We start from the raw sequence: 17,270 nt of genomic DNA, 5'->3' as shown, positions 1-17,270 counted from the left end.
AATAAAAGCATGTTTTAAGGTAATCTTTTGTTTGAGTCATTTGTTTGCAAGCAATTTTCAGTGTTTTTTATTTTAGAATGCAAATTTTAAATTGTCAGATTCTAGTAGTGTTACAATGTAAAGATCACATTTTAGAGTACTTTAATACACTTTATAGTAATGCACAGTTTGTGTATATGCAGCCGAACACCTGACAGTATTATACTGTGCAGCCTATATTTTCTACAGCACAGTACTGTAATATTTTTTACAGTAATAAACTGTAACTTCAGATTACAGCATTCTACAGGTAAATCTAGCTGCCTGTAGTTTACTGTAAATTAACGGGAACATTTTTACAGTAATAAACTGTTGTTTCAGATTACAGCAGGTCCACTGTAAAATTACAGCATTCTACAGGTAAATCTAGCTGCCTGTAGTTTACTGTAAATTAACGGGGAATTTTTTTACAGTGTAACTTGTATTAATCTTCCTCGTAAAAAGTCCTTAATCCATCTATATATTCTTCCTTTGATACCTAATTATTAACAAACCTTCTCTCCACATCATATCGTAGGCCTTCTCAATGTCAAAGAAGACAGCCACTACACTTTCTCTGTTTACTTGTGCTCTTCTAATTTCATGCTCTAAACATACAGCTGGATCCATTGTATTTCTACCTCTCCTAAAGCCACTTTTATATTTGGCTATATATCCGTTCTTTTCCATATAGTATGTTAACCTTTCATTTATCATTTTCTCCATTATTTTGCATATGTTAGAAGTCAAAGCTATTGGTCTATAATTCCCCAGATTTGTACAGTCTTTCCCTGGTTTGCGTATTGGCACTACCACAGCCTCCCTCCAGCTCTGTGGCAGCTTCCCATCCTCCCACACTTTATTATATAGTTCCAATAATACCTCCTTTGAATTTTCACTGAGCTGGTTTATCATTATATAACAAATCTGATCAATTCCTGGTGCTGACATCTTATTTTTCTGGATAGCACGTTTTAGTTCTACCATAGTAAATGATTTGTTTAGTAGGTCATTCGAATGTTCTTCTTGCTGTACTTCTTCATTCTCCCTTACTGTAGTCTCCCTCCCTCTTTTCCCCTCATCACTAATATTATCTGAAGGTTGAACTGTTACAAATGCTTTAGCCAGCATCTCTGCGTTCTCCTTATCACTCACTGCTGTTTTCCCTCCATCATTTAAAACTGGGTATCCATATTCTCTTTTTATTCATTCTTTTTATCATCCCCCAGACTTTACCCATTTCTGTCTCCCTTCCTACTGAGGAACAGAATTTCCTCCAATATTCTTTCTTTGCACTTTTTATGACTCTCCTTACATTTGCTTGCAACTTTTTATATTCAATAAGATTCTGAAAACAGTGATTCCTTTTTAACACTTTAAAAGCTTTATTTCGAAATTGTATCGCTCTTTTACATGCCTTTGTCCACCATGGTACAATCTTACTTTTGCACTTACCTGCCCTCTTCTTTATTGACTTCTCTGCAGCCTCTAGAACAACTTTACAAAAAGAAACATTTAAATGATCAACATCTTTATTTCTATCAATTTTTTCAATTTCTTGATCACTAATATTCCTAAATGTATCCCATTCAGCACTATTGAATGACCATTTCTGCAATCCTACTATATCAAATTCTTCTAGATTCAAGCCTACTTCTATTATAATAGGATAATGGTCACTTCCTACTGTCATTCCTCTAACTACTTCCCATGTACAAATGCCTGCTAATGAATCTGACACTAATGTAAGATCTATTGCTGATTCTGTACCAGTTCTGATATTAATTCTTGTACCACTTCCATCATTTAAACACACTAAATTTGTCATCTCCATTACCTCCTCAATCACCATTCCATTTGTATCATTACAGTTACCCCATAATGTGCTATGGGCATTAAAATCTCCACAACAAATCACTTTCCCTACTAATTGTATCATCATTTCATCCATCAATTCTAATGACAACTTACGACATGGATTATAAAAGTTAACAACTTTGATATTTCCTTCTCTAGTCCATACTTCAATTATTAAATATTCCGACTCTTTTCCTTTCCCCAAAACTCTATATTGCATTCCTTGTTTTATAAATATTATACATCCACCTCCACTACCCTCCCCTCTATCTCTGCGGATGCTATCATATCCTTTAATAACAATTCTGATTTAAGCCATGTCTCTTGAACACATACGATTTCTGGTTTATTTTCTAAATCTTTAATAAATCCCTTAAACTCCTGACCATTCGCTATTAAGCTTCTTGCATTCCATTGTACAACAATCAGCTTGTCTTATCACCTGGTCCTCCTACTTTCCCATCTGCTTCAAGTCTTGTTTTAATATGCTCCCAGGATACTTCTTTTATACCCAAAAACTTCTCAGCTCCCTTGACTATTATTTAAATTTTCTCTGTTTTTTGTTTTACCTGATCAGTACAATTGATCACATAGGCCACAAACAAAATAATCTTCTCTACTGACAGTTCTGTATTTGTCTTCTCTGTTTGACCGGTATCTACTCTCGACACCTGGACAACATTGTCAGTATCAACCCTTCCCTTTTGTCTTTGTACTTTCTTCACTGCATCTGCATAACTTATGTTGTCAACTGTTTTGACCTGTTGTATTTCTACAGCCCTTTTCCTGATTTCACATCCACCGTATGTTACTCTGTGTTGTCCACCACAATTACAACATTTATCCTGCACATTTTCCTTACATTCTTCAATTCTGTGTTCACCTCCGCATTTGGGACACCTCTGCTTCCCTTTGCAAACTGCAGCTTTATGCCCATACCTCTGACATTTATGATATTGACTCATGACATCACATCAATTAAAGGGAAAGGTACTCATGTCACTTAGGCAGTCATATCAGGTGCATGTAAACGAACAATTTTGTGAGAATTCTAATAAACTATACATACATTTAACAGTTTCTGTATCTGTTACATTTGCTCATCTCAAACAAGCCTATTTACACATTTCAATTAATTTAAAAATTCCATCAAATTGAATTGAATAATCCTTACATATTATTAATATTATGAATTAAGAATAAAAAAAAAAACTAGAGCTTAAAACATTTTGTATAAATCTTAAAACTTAAATGTAAACATTTTCTTTTTTATGAATATGAATCACAAACTAAACGGTTCATTCCTTTGTTCCATTAAAGGTGCATTGCGCAACTTTTCATGTTAAAAATACCCGTTTTCTAACCCATACATGCTTAAACAATTGCCTGATGGGCTGAATGTACGGTGGCCGAGAGAGCTCAACGCGCTGCAAATGAAGAAAACGCATGCAAACAGAAAAAAACGCATGCAAACAGAAAAAAACGCATGCAAACAGAAAAAAACACATGCAAATAGAAAAAAACCCACCAGCGAATAAAAAAACATCTTCATCAGTTTTACAACTCACGTGCGTCCCAATACTCACAACACAACCAAATACGGAAACGCGCTGCAATTACAGAAACGCGCTGCAAAAGTTCACAACACAATCAAATACAGAAACGCGCTGCAAATAGAACAGAACACAACGGAAATGTTTCCGGGGAACGCAATAAGTGACGGACCCGGCTAGGACGTGCGAATTACTGTCTACTTTTATTTTTTATTTTTGCAAAACATACAAAGATGACACGTTTATGACATACAACTTTGTATACAATATAGGCCTACAAAATGTATATTTGCGATATGTTCAATGCCATAAGAATACTAAAAAGAACAATGAGCTGAAGACTAAAATAAATAAATAAATAAATAAAAAAGATAGAGAAAAAGAAAGAGGAAAAGACATTAATCTATACATCAGTTACATTGAACACATTTTGTCATGTTATGTTAAAATAAGTTTCATAAGAAATGTTAGAATGTAGCTATAGGTCCAAATATGAGACGGCAAGTTTTAAAGTTGAGACACTCACACAAAGATAACACATATTTTAAAAACTTTGTTGTATAAAATGTATATTTATTTGCAACAGTTATGTTAACAGCATTAATACTATATTTCTGGTAAGAACAGCTGATGGACACGCACTGCGTTGTCATGGGAACATCCCAGGTGAAAATAATGAGGAAATTACGTTCCCTTTCGTGGTCACTCCGAGTTACGTCGGATGACGACGATTGGGGTTTCGCTTAGAAGCCTATCACCTTCGAGTATATAAAAACGAGCCAATGGCAATGAAATGCCATGGGTCTGCGGAATTTGCATAGCGTAACTCCGCCCGCCGCAGGGGGTATATAAGGAAGTCGCTGGCACAATGCAGATATGTTTTCGCTTCGGAGCCGAGAACTTCTCCACTCCTGCAAGCCAAAAATTCTGAGTTATTCTTCTCATCCCTTCGAGACGAGCCTACTCTCCGGTGTTGGTGTGACGGCGATTTCAGCGAGTGCTCACTACCCTGCTGATCTGTTCAGTGATCTGACAGATAGTGTGATTTCTCCCTGTTCGCTTCAACATCCGCGGAGTTTTTCCTCTCACAAAAAGAGCATTGCACGCGGCACGTCTTTTTAAAGATGCCTCGCCCGTGCACTTCTGGTTGTGGTGGCGATGTGTTCTTTGCTGATGGGCACGATCTCTGCTTGGCGTGTTTGGGTGTTGATCACGCTAGAGCAGCGTTCGTGGATGACTCATGTTCTCACTGCGGGAACATGACCATCTCCATGCTGCGGTCGAGACTCAATGAGCTCACCAGAGCGAGAGTCCCCCTACCCACACCCCGATCTACTGACTCCCAGAGAGCTAGTACTTCGGCTGGTGGCCGGGGTGACCTGAGGGTGACTGTGTGGGACACACCGCCGACACGTCCACGGTCCACACACCCCTCTTCAGCATCGGAACCCGCGAGTGTTCAGACGGAAGCCGCTGGTCCCTCTACGGAGGCCCCGCGGATCTCGTTTGGAGCTCCAGCAGAGGATACGATGTCCATCACTGCATCACAAGGTGGGCATGAGTCCTCGGGAAGTGAGGATTCGGCTGTGTTGCCGCCCCCGGGCGCGCCAGCATTGTCCGAGTCTGATCCCGAGCTGACTGCCATGCTTTCCCGGGCAGCCGCAGCCATTGGGCTCGAGTGGTCCCCGCCACCCGATCCAGTGCGCTCGCGGCTGGATGATTGGTTTTTGGGAGCGGCCGCTGACACTCGTCGCCGTCCAACCCCAATACCATTCTTCCCGGAAGTGCATGAGGAAGTCACGCGGTCCTGGAAGGCTCCCATGTCTTCCCGTGATCGTTCGTCGGCTTTCTCCGCCTTTCCTCCCCTCGATAAGGCTGATGCTTGTGGGTACACTGGGATTCCCCCGGTGGAACGTTCTGTCGCGATGCAGCTGTGTCCGGCAAGCGCTTCATCGCGTGGTGATCCTAAGCACCCATCCAAAGCCTGTAGATTTTCGTCTACCATGGTGGCGAAGTCTTACAGAGCGGCGGGACAGGCAGCTGCCTCATTGCATGCCATGGCCATCTTACAGGTCTACCAGGCCAAGATGCTCAGTGACATGCACGGGGGTAGGACAGATCCAGGGCTCTTTGATGAGCTGCGCGCCGCCACTGACCTCGCTCTCCGAGCGACGAAAGTGACCGCGCGCTCCCTGGGTTTGGTGATGTCCACAGCTGTGGTCCAGGAGAGACATCTCTGGCTGAACCTGGCTGATATGCGTGAGCCCGAGCGGACTCGGGCTCACGAACAGGGCCGCTATGCCACCCTCGCCGGTGCCGGTCATTCCGCCTCGCTGCCCCACCGACGGTATGACCCAGCTTCCCAGACTGTCCCGCTGGGTCGCGAGAACCATCAGGCTCGGCTACGCGATTCAGTTCGCGAGATCTCCTCCCCGCTTCAGGGGAGTCCGCTTCACTATGGTCGGTGGCAATGCCCCTGTCATGAGAGCGGAGGTCGCCACCCTACTGGCGAAGGGTGCGATCGAGATTGTCCCTCCAGCCGAAATGAAGTCCGGCTTCTACAGCCCTTACTTCATTGTACCCAAGAAGTCCGGTGGGTTACGGCCAATCCTCGACCTGCGCGTCTTGAACCGCTCCCTTCACAGGCTGCCGTTCAAGATGCTAACGGCCAAACACATCCTCCAGTGTGTGCGGCCGCAGGATTGGTTTGCAGCGATCGACCTGAAGGACGCCTACTTCCATGTCTCCATCTTACCTCGACACAGACCGTTTCTACGGTTTGCTTTCGAGGGGCAGGCATACCAGTACGCGGTTCTCCCTTTCGGGCTAGCCCTGTCTCCTCGCGTCTTTACGAAGGTCGTCGAGGCAGCCCTTGTTCCCCTCCGGGAACACGGGGTTCGCATCCTGAACTATCTCGACGACTGGCTGATCCTAGCTCACTCTCGAGACCAGGTTTGCGAACACAGGGACCTAGTGCTCCGGCACCTAGCTCGTCTGGGCCTTCGGGTCAACTGGGAGAAGAGCAAACTCTGCCCCGCGCAGAGGATCTCTTTTCTCGGTATGGAGATCGACTCGGTCGCCATGTGCGCGCAGCTTACGAGCGAGCGCGCGCAGTCACTGCTGACTTGTCTTCGTCAGTTCGAGGGCAAGAGTGCGGTTCCACTGAAACTTTTTCAGAGGCTCCTGGGGCATATGGCATCCGCAGCCGCAGTAACGCCGCTGGGATTGCTTCATATGAGACCGCTTCAGCTTTGGCTTCGCGATCGAGTCCCGAGGTGGGCATGGCAACACGGCACGCTCCAAGTCCCAGTGACTCCAGCCTGCCGTCAGACCTTCACCCCGTGGGCGAACCTCAGTTTTCTACGGGCCGGAGTGCCCTTAGAACGAGTTTCCCGGCATGTTGTTGTATCAACAGATGCCTCCAACACGGGCTGGGGCGCCATGTGCAATGGTCATGCTGCCGCGGGCTCCTGGACAGGACCCCAGCGCCTTTGGCATGTCAATTGCCTCGAGTTGCTGGCTGTACGTCTCGCCCTGCACCGCTTCCATGCGCTGCTCAGGGGTCAGCACGTACTAGTCCGATCAGACAATACCGCAACAGTAGCGTACATCAACCATCAAGGTGGTCTACGCTCCCGCCGTATGTCGCAACTCGCTCGCCACCTCCTCATATGGAGTCAGAAGCATCTGAGGTCGCTTCGAGCCATTTATATCCCGGGACACCTGAACCAGGCGGCCGACGAGCTGTCTCGAGTTCGGCCTCTCGCTGGAGAATGGCGACTCCATCCCCGGACGGTTCAGCTGATTTGGGATCAGTTCGGCGACGCACAGGTAGACCTGTTTGCCTCCCACGACTCGTCCCATTGCGACCTGTTTTATTCCCTGACCGAGGGCACGCTCGGCACGGATGCACTGGCGCACAGCTGGCCGCGGGGCCTACGCAAGTATGCGTTTCCCCCAGTGAGCCTTCTTGCGCAGACCTTGCGCAAGATCAGGGAGGACGAGGAGCAGGTCATTTTAGTTGCCCCGTATTGGCCCAACCGGACCTGGTTCTCCGAACTAGTACTCCTCGCGACAGCACCTCCCTGGCCAATTCCTCTGAGGAAGGACCTCCTTTCTCAGGGACGGGGCACCTTATGGCACCCTCGTCCCGATCTTTGGAACCTCCACGTGTGGCTCCTGGACGGGACGAGGCAGGTTTGAGTACCCTACCACCTGCGGTGGTGGCTACCATCACTTCCGCTAGAGCATCGTCCACGAGACATGCCTATGCGTTGAAGTGGAACCTCTTCGTCAACTGGTGTTCTTCTAAACATCAAGAACCCACGAAATGCCCGATCAGTGTCGTGCTTTCCTTCCTGCAAGAAGGGTTGGAGCGAAGGCTGTCTCCCTCCACCCTGAAAGTGTATGTTGCCGCCATTGCCGCACATCACGATGCAGTTGATGGTAAGTCTCTGGGAAAGCACGACCTGATCGTCAGGTTCCTGAGGGGAGCGAGGAGACTAAATCCTCCTCGTCCTCCCCTCGTTCCCTCTTGGGACCTCTCAGTGGTTCTAACTGCCCTGCAGAGTGCTCCATTTGAGCCTTTGCAATCAGTGGAGCTTAAGTTCCTGTCAATGAAGACAGCGCTCCTGGTTGCATTGGCCTCCATCAAGAGGGTAGGGGACCTGCAGGCATTTTCGGTTGACGAAGCGTGCCTGGAATTCGGGCCGGCTGACTCTCACGTGATCCTGAGACCCCGGCTTGGATATGTGCCCAAGGTTCCTACCACACCCTTTCGAGACCAGGTAGTGAACCTGCAAGCGCTGCCCTTGGAGGAGGCAGACCCAGCCTTGGCACTGCTCTGTCCAGTACGCGCCCTCCGTGCTTACGTAGACAGAACGCGGTGTTTCAGGACCTCAGACCAGCTCTTTGTCTGTCATGGTGGGAAGCTGAAGGGAAAGGCTCTCTCAAAGCAAAGGTTATCTCACTGGATAGTGGATACCATTGCTTTGGCATACCAGCAGCAAGATCGTCCGTGCCCCCTTGGTGTGAAAGCCCACTCCACTCGTAGTGTGGCTTCCTCTTGGGCTCTAGCGCATGGCGCCTCGCTAACAGACATTTGTAGAGCTGCAGGCTGGGCGACACCCAACACATTCGCGAGATTCTATAATCTCCGCGTAGAGCCAGTTTCTTCTCATGTACTCGCTTCAACCAGCCGGTGCTAGATTCTGCTCAGGTGTCTTCGCTTGCTCGCCATTCCTCTCCACGGACGGGATACGTGCGATATTCTCTCAGGTGAGTCTGATAAGCTCTGAGTTCCTCCAGCACTGGTACGTCAACGCCTGAGTTATGCCAATCTGCCATGACGCAGCTTTTGCGCTTGACTAGGTGCCTCCATGTGCATGGTTCCCCCTCTGGGCGACCCCCACATGTGTATTCCACTGTAAGTCTCCTTGTGAGCGTGTGTCTTTCCCTTGGCAAGCCACCTTGCCACCCCTGGGGTTTAAAATTCCACCTGCGGCTGGACACCCCAGTGATTCTCCATATGCATCCCTCTGGGTCATATGTGTATTCTAAGTCCCCCCCATCAATGGCTGGGCATGATTGCATATTTCTCTCTGGAGATATGCTTCCCAGTGTACCTTGGTATCCCTGTGTTAAGTAGGACTCCTTCGTTCGTGCTAGTCTCACAACAGGGAGTTCAGACTTACGCAGGGCACTGGAAGACAGCCGAGGTGGCGTGATTAGACTGGAACCCCAATCGTCGTCATCCGACGTAACTCGGAGTGACCACGAAAGGGAACGTCTCGGTTACGGATGTAACCCTCGTTCCCTGAGTGGGAACGGAGACGTTACGTCTTCCTGCCACTTCCGCTGTACCGCTGAAAAACGCCTGGGGCTAGTCTCGGCTCCTCAGCGAAGACATATCTGCATTGTGCCAGCGACTTCCTTATATACCCCCTGCGGCGGGCGGAGTTACGCTATGCAAATTCCGCAGACCCATGGCATTTCATTGCCATTGGCTCGTTTTTATATACTCGAAGGTGATAGGCTTCTAAGCGAAACCCCAATCGTCGTCATCCGACGTAACGTCTCCGTTCCCACTCAGGGAACGAGGGTTACATCCGTAACCGAGACGTTGTCTTTCGTTGCTCCCTTCATCAACATAATAGACCTTTCTCACAATAACCGGAAATACGTAATCGTTGTGGAAGCGGAGTTCCTGTCAAGCGTCAACACACCAGAAAAACATAAACGCGGGCAAGTTTAAAATGGATCAAAGAGTCTACACAACTTCATTAACGGATTTGCCAAATATTACATTTGCTGATGTGACGACTCGTAGAGGAAAACTCCATCACCAAAAAGAAAAAACGAAATAAAGGGTAAAAAAATTTCCGCACGGAATTTGTCCATAAACTTATCAAGGTAAGTAGAGAGCGAGGCTAACTGTTACTGAACTGTTAATTAAAATGACACATCATTAGCGTGTCAATAGCTCTTGCTAGTTGCTTGCGCCATTTTTTATGTTGCTTTGACTGCGGAGGAAGTAGATTACCACGACGATTGCGTATTTCCGGTCACAAATACGGAAGTTGTGAGAAAGGTCTATGGCACACAAGTGCCCCGCTCCCTCCAAAGTGCCCAATTCAAGGGCTCTGCCGTCTGCCCTTTTAAGAGAGTAGGGCATAGGTAAAGCCAGAGCCCGCGTCTCTCTGGTAAAGTTCGCGAGCCGTCCGTCCGTCACTTATTGGGTTCCCCGGAAACATTTCCGTTGTGTTCTGTCCTATTTGAAGCGCGTTTTTGTATTTGGTTGTGTTGTGAACTTTTGCAGAGCGTTTCTGTATTTCGTTGTGTTGTGAGTATTTGGAGCACACATGTGTTGTGAAACTGATGAAGATGTTTTCTTAATTTGCGGGTGTTTTTTCTATTTGCATGTGTTTTCTTCAGTTGCAGCGCGTTGAGCTCTCTCGGCCACCGTATGAATGAGCCCTTCTCTGATCACTGCGATTGCCTCTATAATCCTGTACAGTAAAATAAATAAGAGGGATTCGGGTCGGAATCTGAGACTGGGCGTGACGTCATGCGCGTTCACGGCACGCTCATATGTCTGGCAGTGTATGCGCCGACGCCGCCATTCTCCATAGAAAATGGATTCTAAGAGACCGGCTTGTAGTTCATTTCAAACACCAACGCAAACTCCACGTAAGATAAAAAAAGAGAACTTTTGTCTAGTGCAACCAAAAGGTCCAAATTGGAGTCAGACAGGCGTCGGGGTAAGACGAGAGTAAACATAGGGAAGGCTTTCAACAAATGGAGAGATCTCCGGTCTGCTCTAGGGCTCAAACGGGATCCTCAGTTGGCTTTTTTCTTGATAAAAAGGTAAGATATATCCCATTCTCTAATGTCTGATACGGCCAATAATGACAATAAATGACGATCCATAAAATGTGTAATGCTTTAGCGTAAGCTAAATGTACAATCGGAATAGGTTTTACTAACTTACCATTGTCAGTGATCAGGTTCAGAATGATTGTGATTTAAAATGCTGATATATAAGTTAGATACTTTTGAGCAAATTACTGCTTAATTACGATGTATTGCTATTGGAATATGCTACTTAGCTGATCAATAAAACAGGCTAAACCCCCGCAAATCTTCGGCGGATTAGCCTGTTTGGCTTTTATGGTAACGTCATAGTGCCACTTGATTGTTTATTACCTTGAGACATTTGGGTGTACTTTGTTGACCGACTGTGTATGGTATGGTATCATGATTACTATTTTGAGCTTTTACAAAGTAATAACTTATATTGTTCATGAACGTGTTTCCATAATAATAGTCATAAGTGGATACAGTAAACACATAACACAGTTCAACATGGAGATAGATGGGAATAAAAAACGAAGTTTTCTACTACCCCCATTTTTCCCTCACACATAAGTCTGTTATTTACTCAATTGCCTTTCCTTTCACATATTTTAAATTACTTGCAGATTTAAAACTTTATTACCTCTGAAGACATTATGATTGTAAACAAAAGATTTGTGCGGCTGATGCTCCTTGGGTTATGACCAGCTCGTGCTCGTTCAAGCGTGCGTGTGCGTGTGGTCCATGAGCGTGCACACCTCTGGTTGCAGTTTCGCTTGCCGCCAGAGGGGGCGTAGTTCTGCGAAAACTCAAACTCTTGCACAATGCACCTTTAAGATTTATACAAAATGTTGTCTTAATTTGTAATATAAATAATATGTGAGGATTATTAGATTTAATTTGATGGAATTTTACACTGTGAAAATGATAATAGTCTATAAGGTCAATTGTGTTTTCAGTGACGGCAGAAATGGAAGAGGTAAATTAATATAGAGGAAGGCAATGATCAAACTGCTGATTACAGGAAGTACTCATAAAATATTAGCATATTACTTGAGTTTTGTATGAAGTGCTTGTGTAACTTGAAACAGGAGAGAGGCTGTTTACTGATGGATCAAATGATGGTTCGTGTGACTGGGCTTGAATGGGGATGTTTTTGTACTGGGATTTTAGTGGAATTAATAAACATACCTGTAACGCCACCAGCTGGAGTGCCCTTGAGAGCCACCAGAGGGCACTCCACATCAGACTATTGTCATTCCCTCACCGACTCCATTCCCTATAATCATTTACCCAGAATAATCAGCCATGAACACATTCACTTGATCTTGTTCACTCACTCTATAATAGCCTGGTTTTCACATTAATTCTCCCTGGTTTCATGTCTCTTGTCTGATCTGTGGATTACTCTTTTGCCCGTGTTCCCTGCCTTGTTGTGTTTGTTTGTATGGGCTGCCTGCCTGTTTGACCTTGCCTGTACTCTGGATTACGGTTTTGGATTACCCTGTTCAATAAATACTGCATTTGGATCCTCAACCTTCTTGTCTCGGAGCAGTTCGTGACAATACCTGTATCACATGTTCTCAGTGGGACACACACCTGTTTGTCAGGAGTTATATAGCGCTTGTACTGAATGTGTTTATATTTGTTTTGTTGGATAATGGTTTGAATCTTATACTGTGGACAGTGAGAAGAACTGATTATGGGATACGTGAGGGTCTTTATGCACTGATTTCAGTGTTTCAAGTACTTTAATATGAGATACTGCCACTCTCAGAAAAAAAGGTACAAAAGCTGGGACAGTACCATTCAAAAGGGTTCTAATATGTACCTTTACACACACAAATCTCACAGAGTAAACCAAATAACACTGATTAGCTCTCTCAGGGGTTTAGTTACAGTCTCTGCCGATCTTCTTCCAGATTAAAGCTCTTCAAGATGTTTTGTGACGTTTCTGGTCGATGCTCACAGAAGCTTCTGGAAGTTTCCCGTCAATAATGTGCTGAAGAAGAAAAAAGACACACACACACAAACACTGATGATAGCACACTCACCGCCTGATGAGTGGAGATAAAAGCATTAATAGAAACACCTGACACTGCAAACTTACAACTTGTCACAACATCATTTAACCCAAACACATCATATTGGTGGATTCACTCTAATATCATGCTATCTCTGAGACCTGGCCGTCAAGTACTTTTATTGTCTCTCTAAATAAATTATAGACCCATCCCCTACGGAATTTTTGTTTTGTTTTTCCTGTCCAAAACATATTTTAAATATATTGTAAATGTATGTTGTAAACAGTGTTCGGTTAAATATATTTTGTTTCAACCTTCATATACCAAAATATATTGCAAAATGTGTTTCAAATGCAAGAAAATACATTTCCAATCGTACAGTATAGCCTACATTTAGACAAAATGCAAATGTCGATGGAACAGCATAGTAGCGATTAAAAACTATATATTTTCTATCCATCATTTAAAATGTGTTAGATTCATTTTTAACCCTTACAGGGAAAAAAAACACACATTAACCCTCAATCGGTTCTTGGGGTCTATATGACCCCAATCGACTTTTCCTTGATTAAAAAAAAGGGTTCCCTTCATCTGAGTGGAATAATATTTTGTGACTTTTCCTAAATAATCTATCTATACACACACAAAAAAACTGGGCTTGATTCGGTTGTTCTGAAGGTATGTAAAAAATTTTTTTACACTTCTGGTCTTCGGGGTCAATATGACCCCACATTGAAATGAATGGGAAATGTGAAAAAAACGCAATATTTTTTCTTCATTTGTCAAAAACAATCTATAAATCCAGCATAAATCTGAAAATTTTCACACAGAAATGAAGGCCTACTACTAGAGCATATATGTGATGTAGAAAAGACATGCTCACTCACACACACACAAAAACACACACAAACAAACACACACATGTCTGTGTGTACTGCCACAGCATTTTTATAGAACTGGCAAAGGAAATCAGTCACAAATGCAGAACAAAGATATAAAAGGGTAAGACCTAATTCATGCACACAAACACACAGGCACACTCTCACACACACACACACACACACATACACACACACACACACACACACACACACACATACATACATACATACATACGCACACATGCATTCTCACTCTCTCTCACACAGACACACACACACACACACACACACACACACACACTCACTCACTCACACACACAAACACAGACATATGCACACACTCTCTCTCTCTCTCTCTCTCTCTCTCTCTCTCTCACACACACACACACAGACACACACACAGGTGTGACTGTCACAGAGAGAATTTGTATCCAATTTGGCTAATGAAGCCAAATGCAGAACACGTGTGAGTGAGACCTAATGCATCCACATGCACACTCACATGCAGAGAGACCAAGAGAGAGATGAAACGGAGATAAAAGACAACTGACCTTTTCCACTGTAAAAAGTTTACGTCTAGATGTAAGAGCTAGACCTGTGTTTTGAAAACAAAGGAATTGTTCCCACGCAAAGGCTATAAAAGAGGGTCTTTGGTGTCCTGCACACAGTTCATTCTGTGCTGGCAGTATGACAAAGCGCTACACTCTCCACGAGACACTGGACTGCTTGCTGGATTCCAGCGAAACTGAAGATGCCCTGGAAGACTCTGAGCCAGAAGACTCTGAGCCAGAAGACCCTGAGCCCCCTGAAGACAACACAGGGTTGGAAGATTACCAGGAATCAGATGATGACTGTGAGGAGGGAGATGCAGATCAAACCTTCACTTCTAAAAATGGGCAAATAACCTGGTCTACTACCCCACCTTCCCAGGGGCCAGGGAGAGCTTCAGCAGCACGTGTGACAAAGCTGACACCCGGACCGACAAGGTACGCATGTTCTCGTGTAGAGGACATAAAGTCATCTTTTTTATTGTTTTTTCCACCAAGCATCCAAAGCATCTTGGTGGAGATGACAAATTTGGAAGGCAAGCGAGTATATGATGCTGACTGGAGGGACGTCGACTGGACTGATATTGAGGCATTCATTGGTCTGCTTATTCTTGCCGGAGTTTTTCGTTCTAACAATGAGGCCCTGTCCAGTTTGTGGGAGGCTGAAACTGGGCGTGCAATTTTTTGTGCGGTAATGACTCTGAAAAGGTTTCAAACTTTATCAAGAGTCATCCGATTTGATGACAGGGCAACAAGACCTGCTCGCCGAGAAACTGACAAGCTGGCACCAATTCGGGACCTGTGGGATTTATGGGTTGAGCGTCTCCCAATAATGTTCATCCCCGGGTCAGACGTAACAGTGGATGAGTGCCTGATGCCATTTCGAGGTAGATGCTCATTCAAGCAATACATGCCTAGTAAGCCGGCGAAATATGGATTGAAAATCTGGGCAGCGTGTGATGCCAGAACGAGTTATGCATGGAACATGCAAGTTTACACCGGCAAACCTCGAGGTGGCCAGCCAGAAAGAAACCAGGGCATGCGTGTGGTCCTTGATTTGACCACTGGTCTCCAGGGACACACAGTGACGTGTGACAATTTCTTCACTTCCTATGCCCTTGGCCAGGAGCTCCTGAGAAGGAAGTTGACCATGGTGGGCACAGTTCGAAAAAACAAACCAGAACTCCCACCTGCTCTACTGACCACAAGAGACCGAGCTGTGTTTTCTTCTCTTTTTGCGTTCAATGAAACACACACTATTGTTTCATACTGCCCCAAAAGGCATAAAAATGTGCTGCTCATGAGCACATGTCACAAGGCTGACAAAATCAGTGACAGGGAGGACAAGAAACCAGAGGTCATCTTGGACTACAATCGCTGCAAAGGCGGAGTTGACAACCTTGACAAGGTATTTACAAATTTTATTATTTGATGCATTGTTTTGCGAATTTTCAAAGTTGCTGAGTTAGTAATTGGTATTTCTTTTGCTAGCAGATATACTAATTTGTTTGTGTGTGTGTTTGAAATATTGCAGATGGTTTCAAGCTACAGCTGCAAGCGAAAGACTAATCGATGGCCAATGGTTGTCTTCTCCACAATCCTCGATGTTTCGGCCATAAATGCCTTTGTGGTGTGGAGAGAAGTCAATCCATCATGGGAGAGAGGAAAGTGTATGAAAAGGAGGCTCTTTCTAGAGCAGCTGGGAAAAGCTCTGGTGTCCCCTCAGATGGAGCGACGACAACACGTGCCTCGTACACCAGCCTCTGCAGCGATTCTGAAGAGACAACAACAGCATTCGTCCAACGAGCCAGGGCCCTCCACTGATCCACCCCCAAAAAGAAAACGGTGTCAGGTTTGTCCACGGGCAAAGGACACCAAAACTGACAAGCAGTGCACAAACTGCAAAAGAGCCATTTGTGCTGCTCACACAGTGTTCCTGTGCCAGATGTGCGTGGACTGATTATTGTTTTACAATTTGTTTTACATATTTTTTGTAGCTTGTTATTGCTTTTTTGTTCAGTGTTCAGAATGTTATTGAATTTTTTTTTATTGTTATTAGATGTTCACTCATATTGCTTTTGTTTACATATTATTTATTCATTTCTTTTGCATTCTAAAGTTAATTATTTATTTTTACACTTTGTTCATTAAAATATGTTCAACAATATGCAACTAAAATCTGACTCCAAGTCTTGTCCTTTAGGTGTGTCTTGGGTGGCCTTTAGGTGGCATTTTTCTGTCAAATCTCTGTGGCATTTTGTAAAAACAGACATTTCAAAATGCATCAAAACTACAAAAATTCTACTATTTTAAAAAATAATTATTTTAAATGTCCTTTCTTATGTTTATATATATATAAATTCACAAAATGTATTTCAAAAGTTGTAATACAAGCAGTTGGCCACATGCAGTAAAATGAATGGCTCTCTATTGCCTCTGCTGGTCAAAACTATTTCTTTCTTAAACTGCAAAGAATTTAGGTTTATCTCTAACCAGTAGATGGCGTACTTCTACACATAACACCTAGATCAATATCCAGAAACAATTTAAATTAAATTTAGATCATCATTTAAGTGATTTTTTCATAAAAAATTAATATTTCATATGCACGCTTATGGTGTAGTTGAGGAATTGTGTGGTAAATAGGTACAAAAGTACTTCATATCTCCCAAAACACAGCATTAATGAATAGATGAGAAGTAAACAAAAAAAACCATATATTATTTGTATAATTAAAAATGTATATTTTTTGTATAATTTCTCTATCAATTGTTGGGGTCATATTGACCCCAAAGACCAGATTTGTAAACAGGAAACGAAGACCTTATTAGCACTAGGTAACTTTTCAACCTTCATAATATATTTCTAAGACTCTTGTGATGGTACATCGACTTACAATAGGTTGAATGACATGTCTGCCATAGCCTGACGGGGTTTGTATCGTTTTTAATCATACTTTTAAACTTCGGGGTTCGGGTAGTAACCCCCGCGCACACAAAAGAACTACAAAATTCGACTGCTTTACGGCATAGGCTA

At 44.1% G+C, this 17,270-nt stretch overlaps 1 protein-coding gene across 1 annotated transcript; it reads left to right on the top strand.

Annotated features, from left to right (window-relative positions):
• Positions 1 to 13,239: 13,239 nt before the first annotated feature.
• On the top strand, positions 13,240 to 17,038 carry LOC311072360 (piggyBac transposable element-derived protein 4-like). Its single transcript, XM_084097327.1, has 2 exons — positions 13,240 to 15,642; positions 15,769 to 17,038. Exons 1-2 carry the CDS (start codon positions 14,374 to 14,376, stop codon positions 16,192 to 16,194), a joined length of 1,695 nt encoding a protein of 564 aa, XP_083953453.1. The 5' UTR covers positions 13,240 to 14,373; the 3' UTR covers positions 16,195 to 17,038.
• The last annotated feature ends 232 nt before the right edge of the window (positions 17,039 to 17,270 follow it).

This window comes from Abramis brama, assembly GCF_963993115.1.
Source record: "Abramis brama genome assembly, chromosome: 21".
Taxonomy (NCBI): Eukaryota; Metazoa; Chordata; class Actinopteri; order Cypriniformes; family Leuciscidae; genus Abramis; species Abramis brama.
Note: the sequence above shows the minus strand (reverse complement) of the source record. Positions and strands in the feature narration are given on the sequence as shown.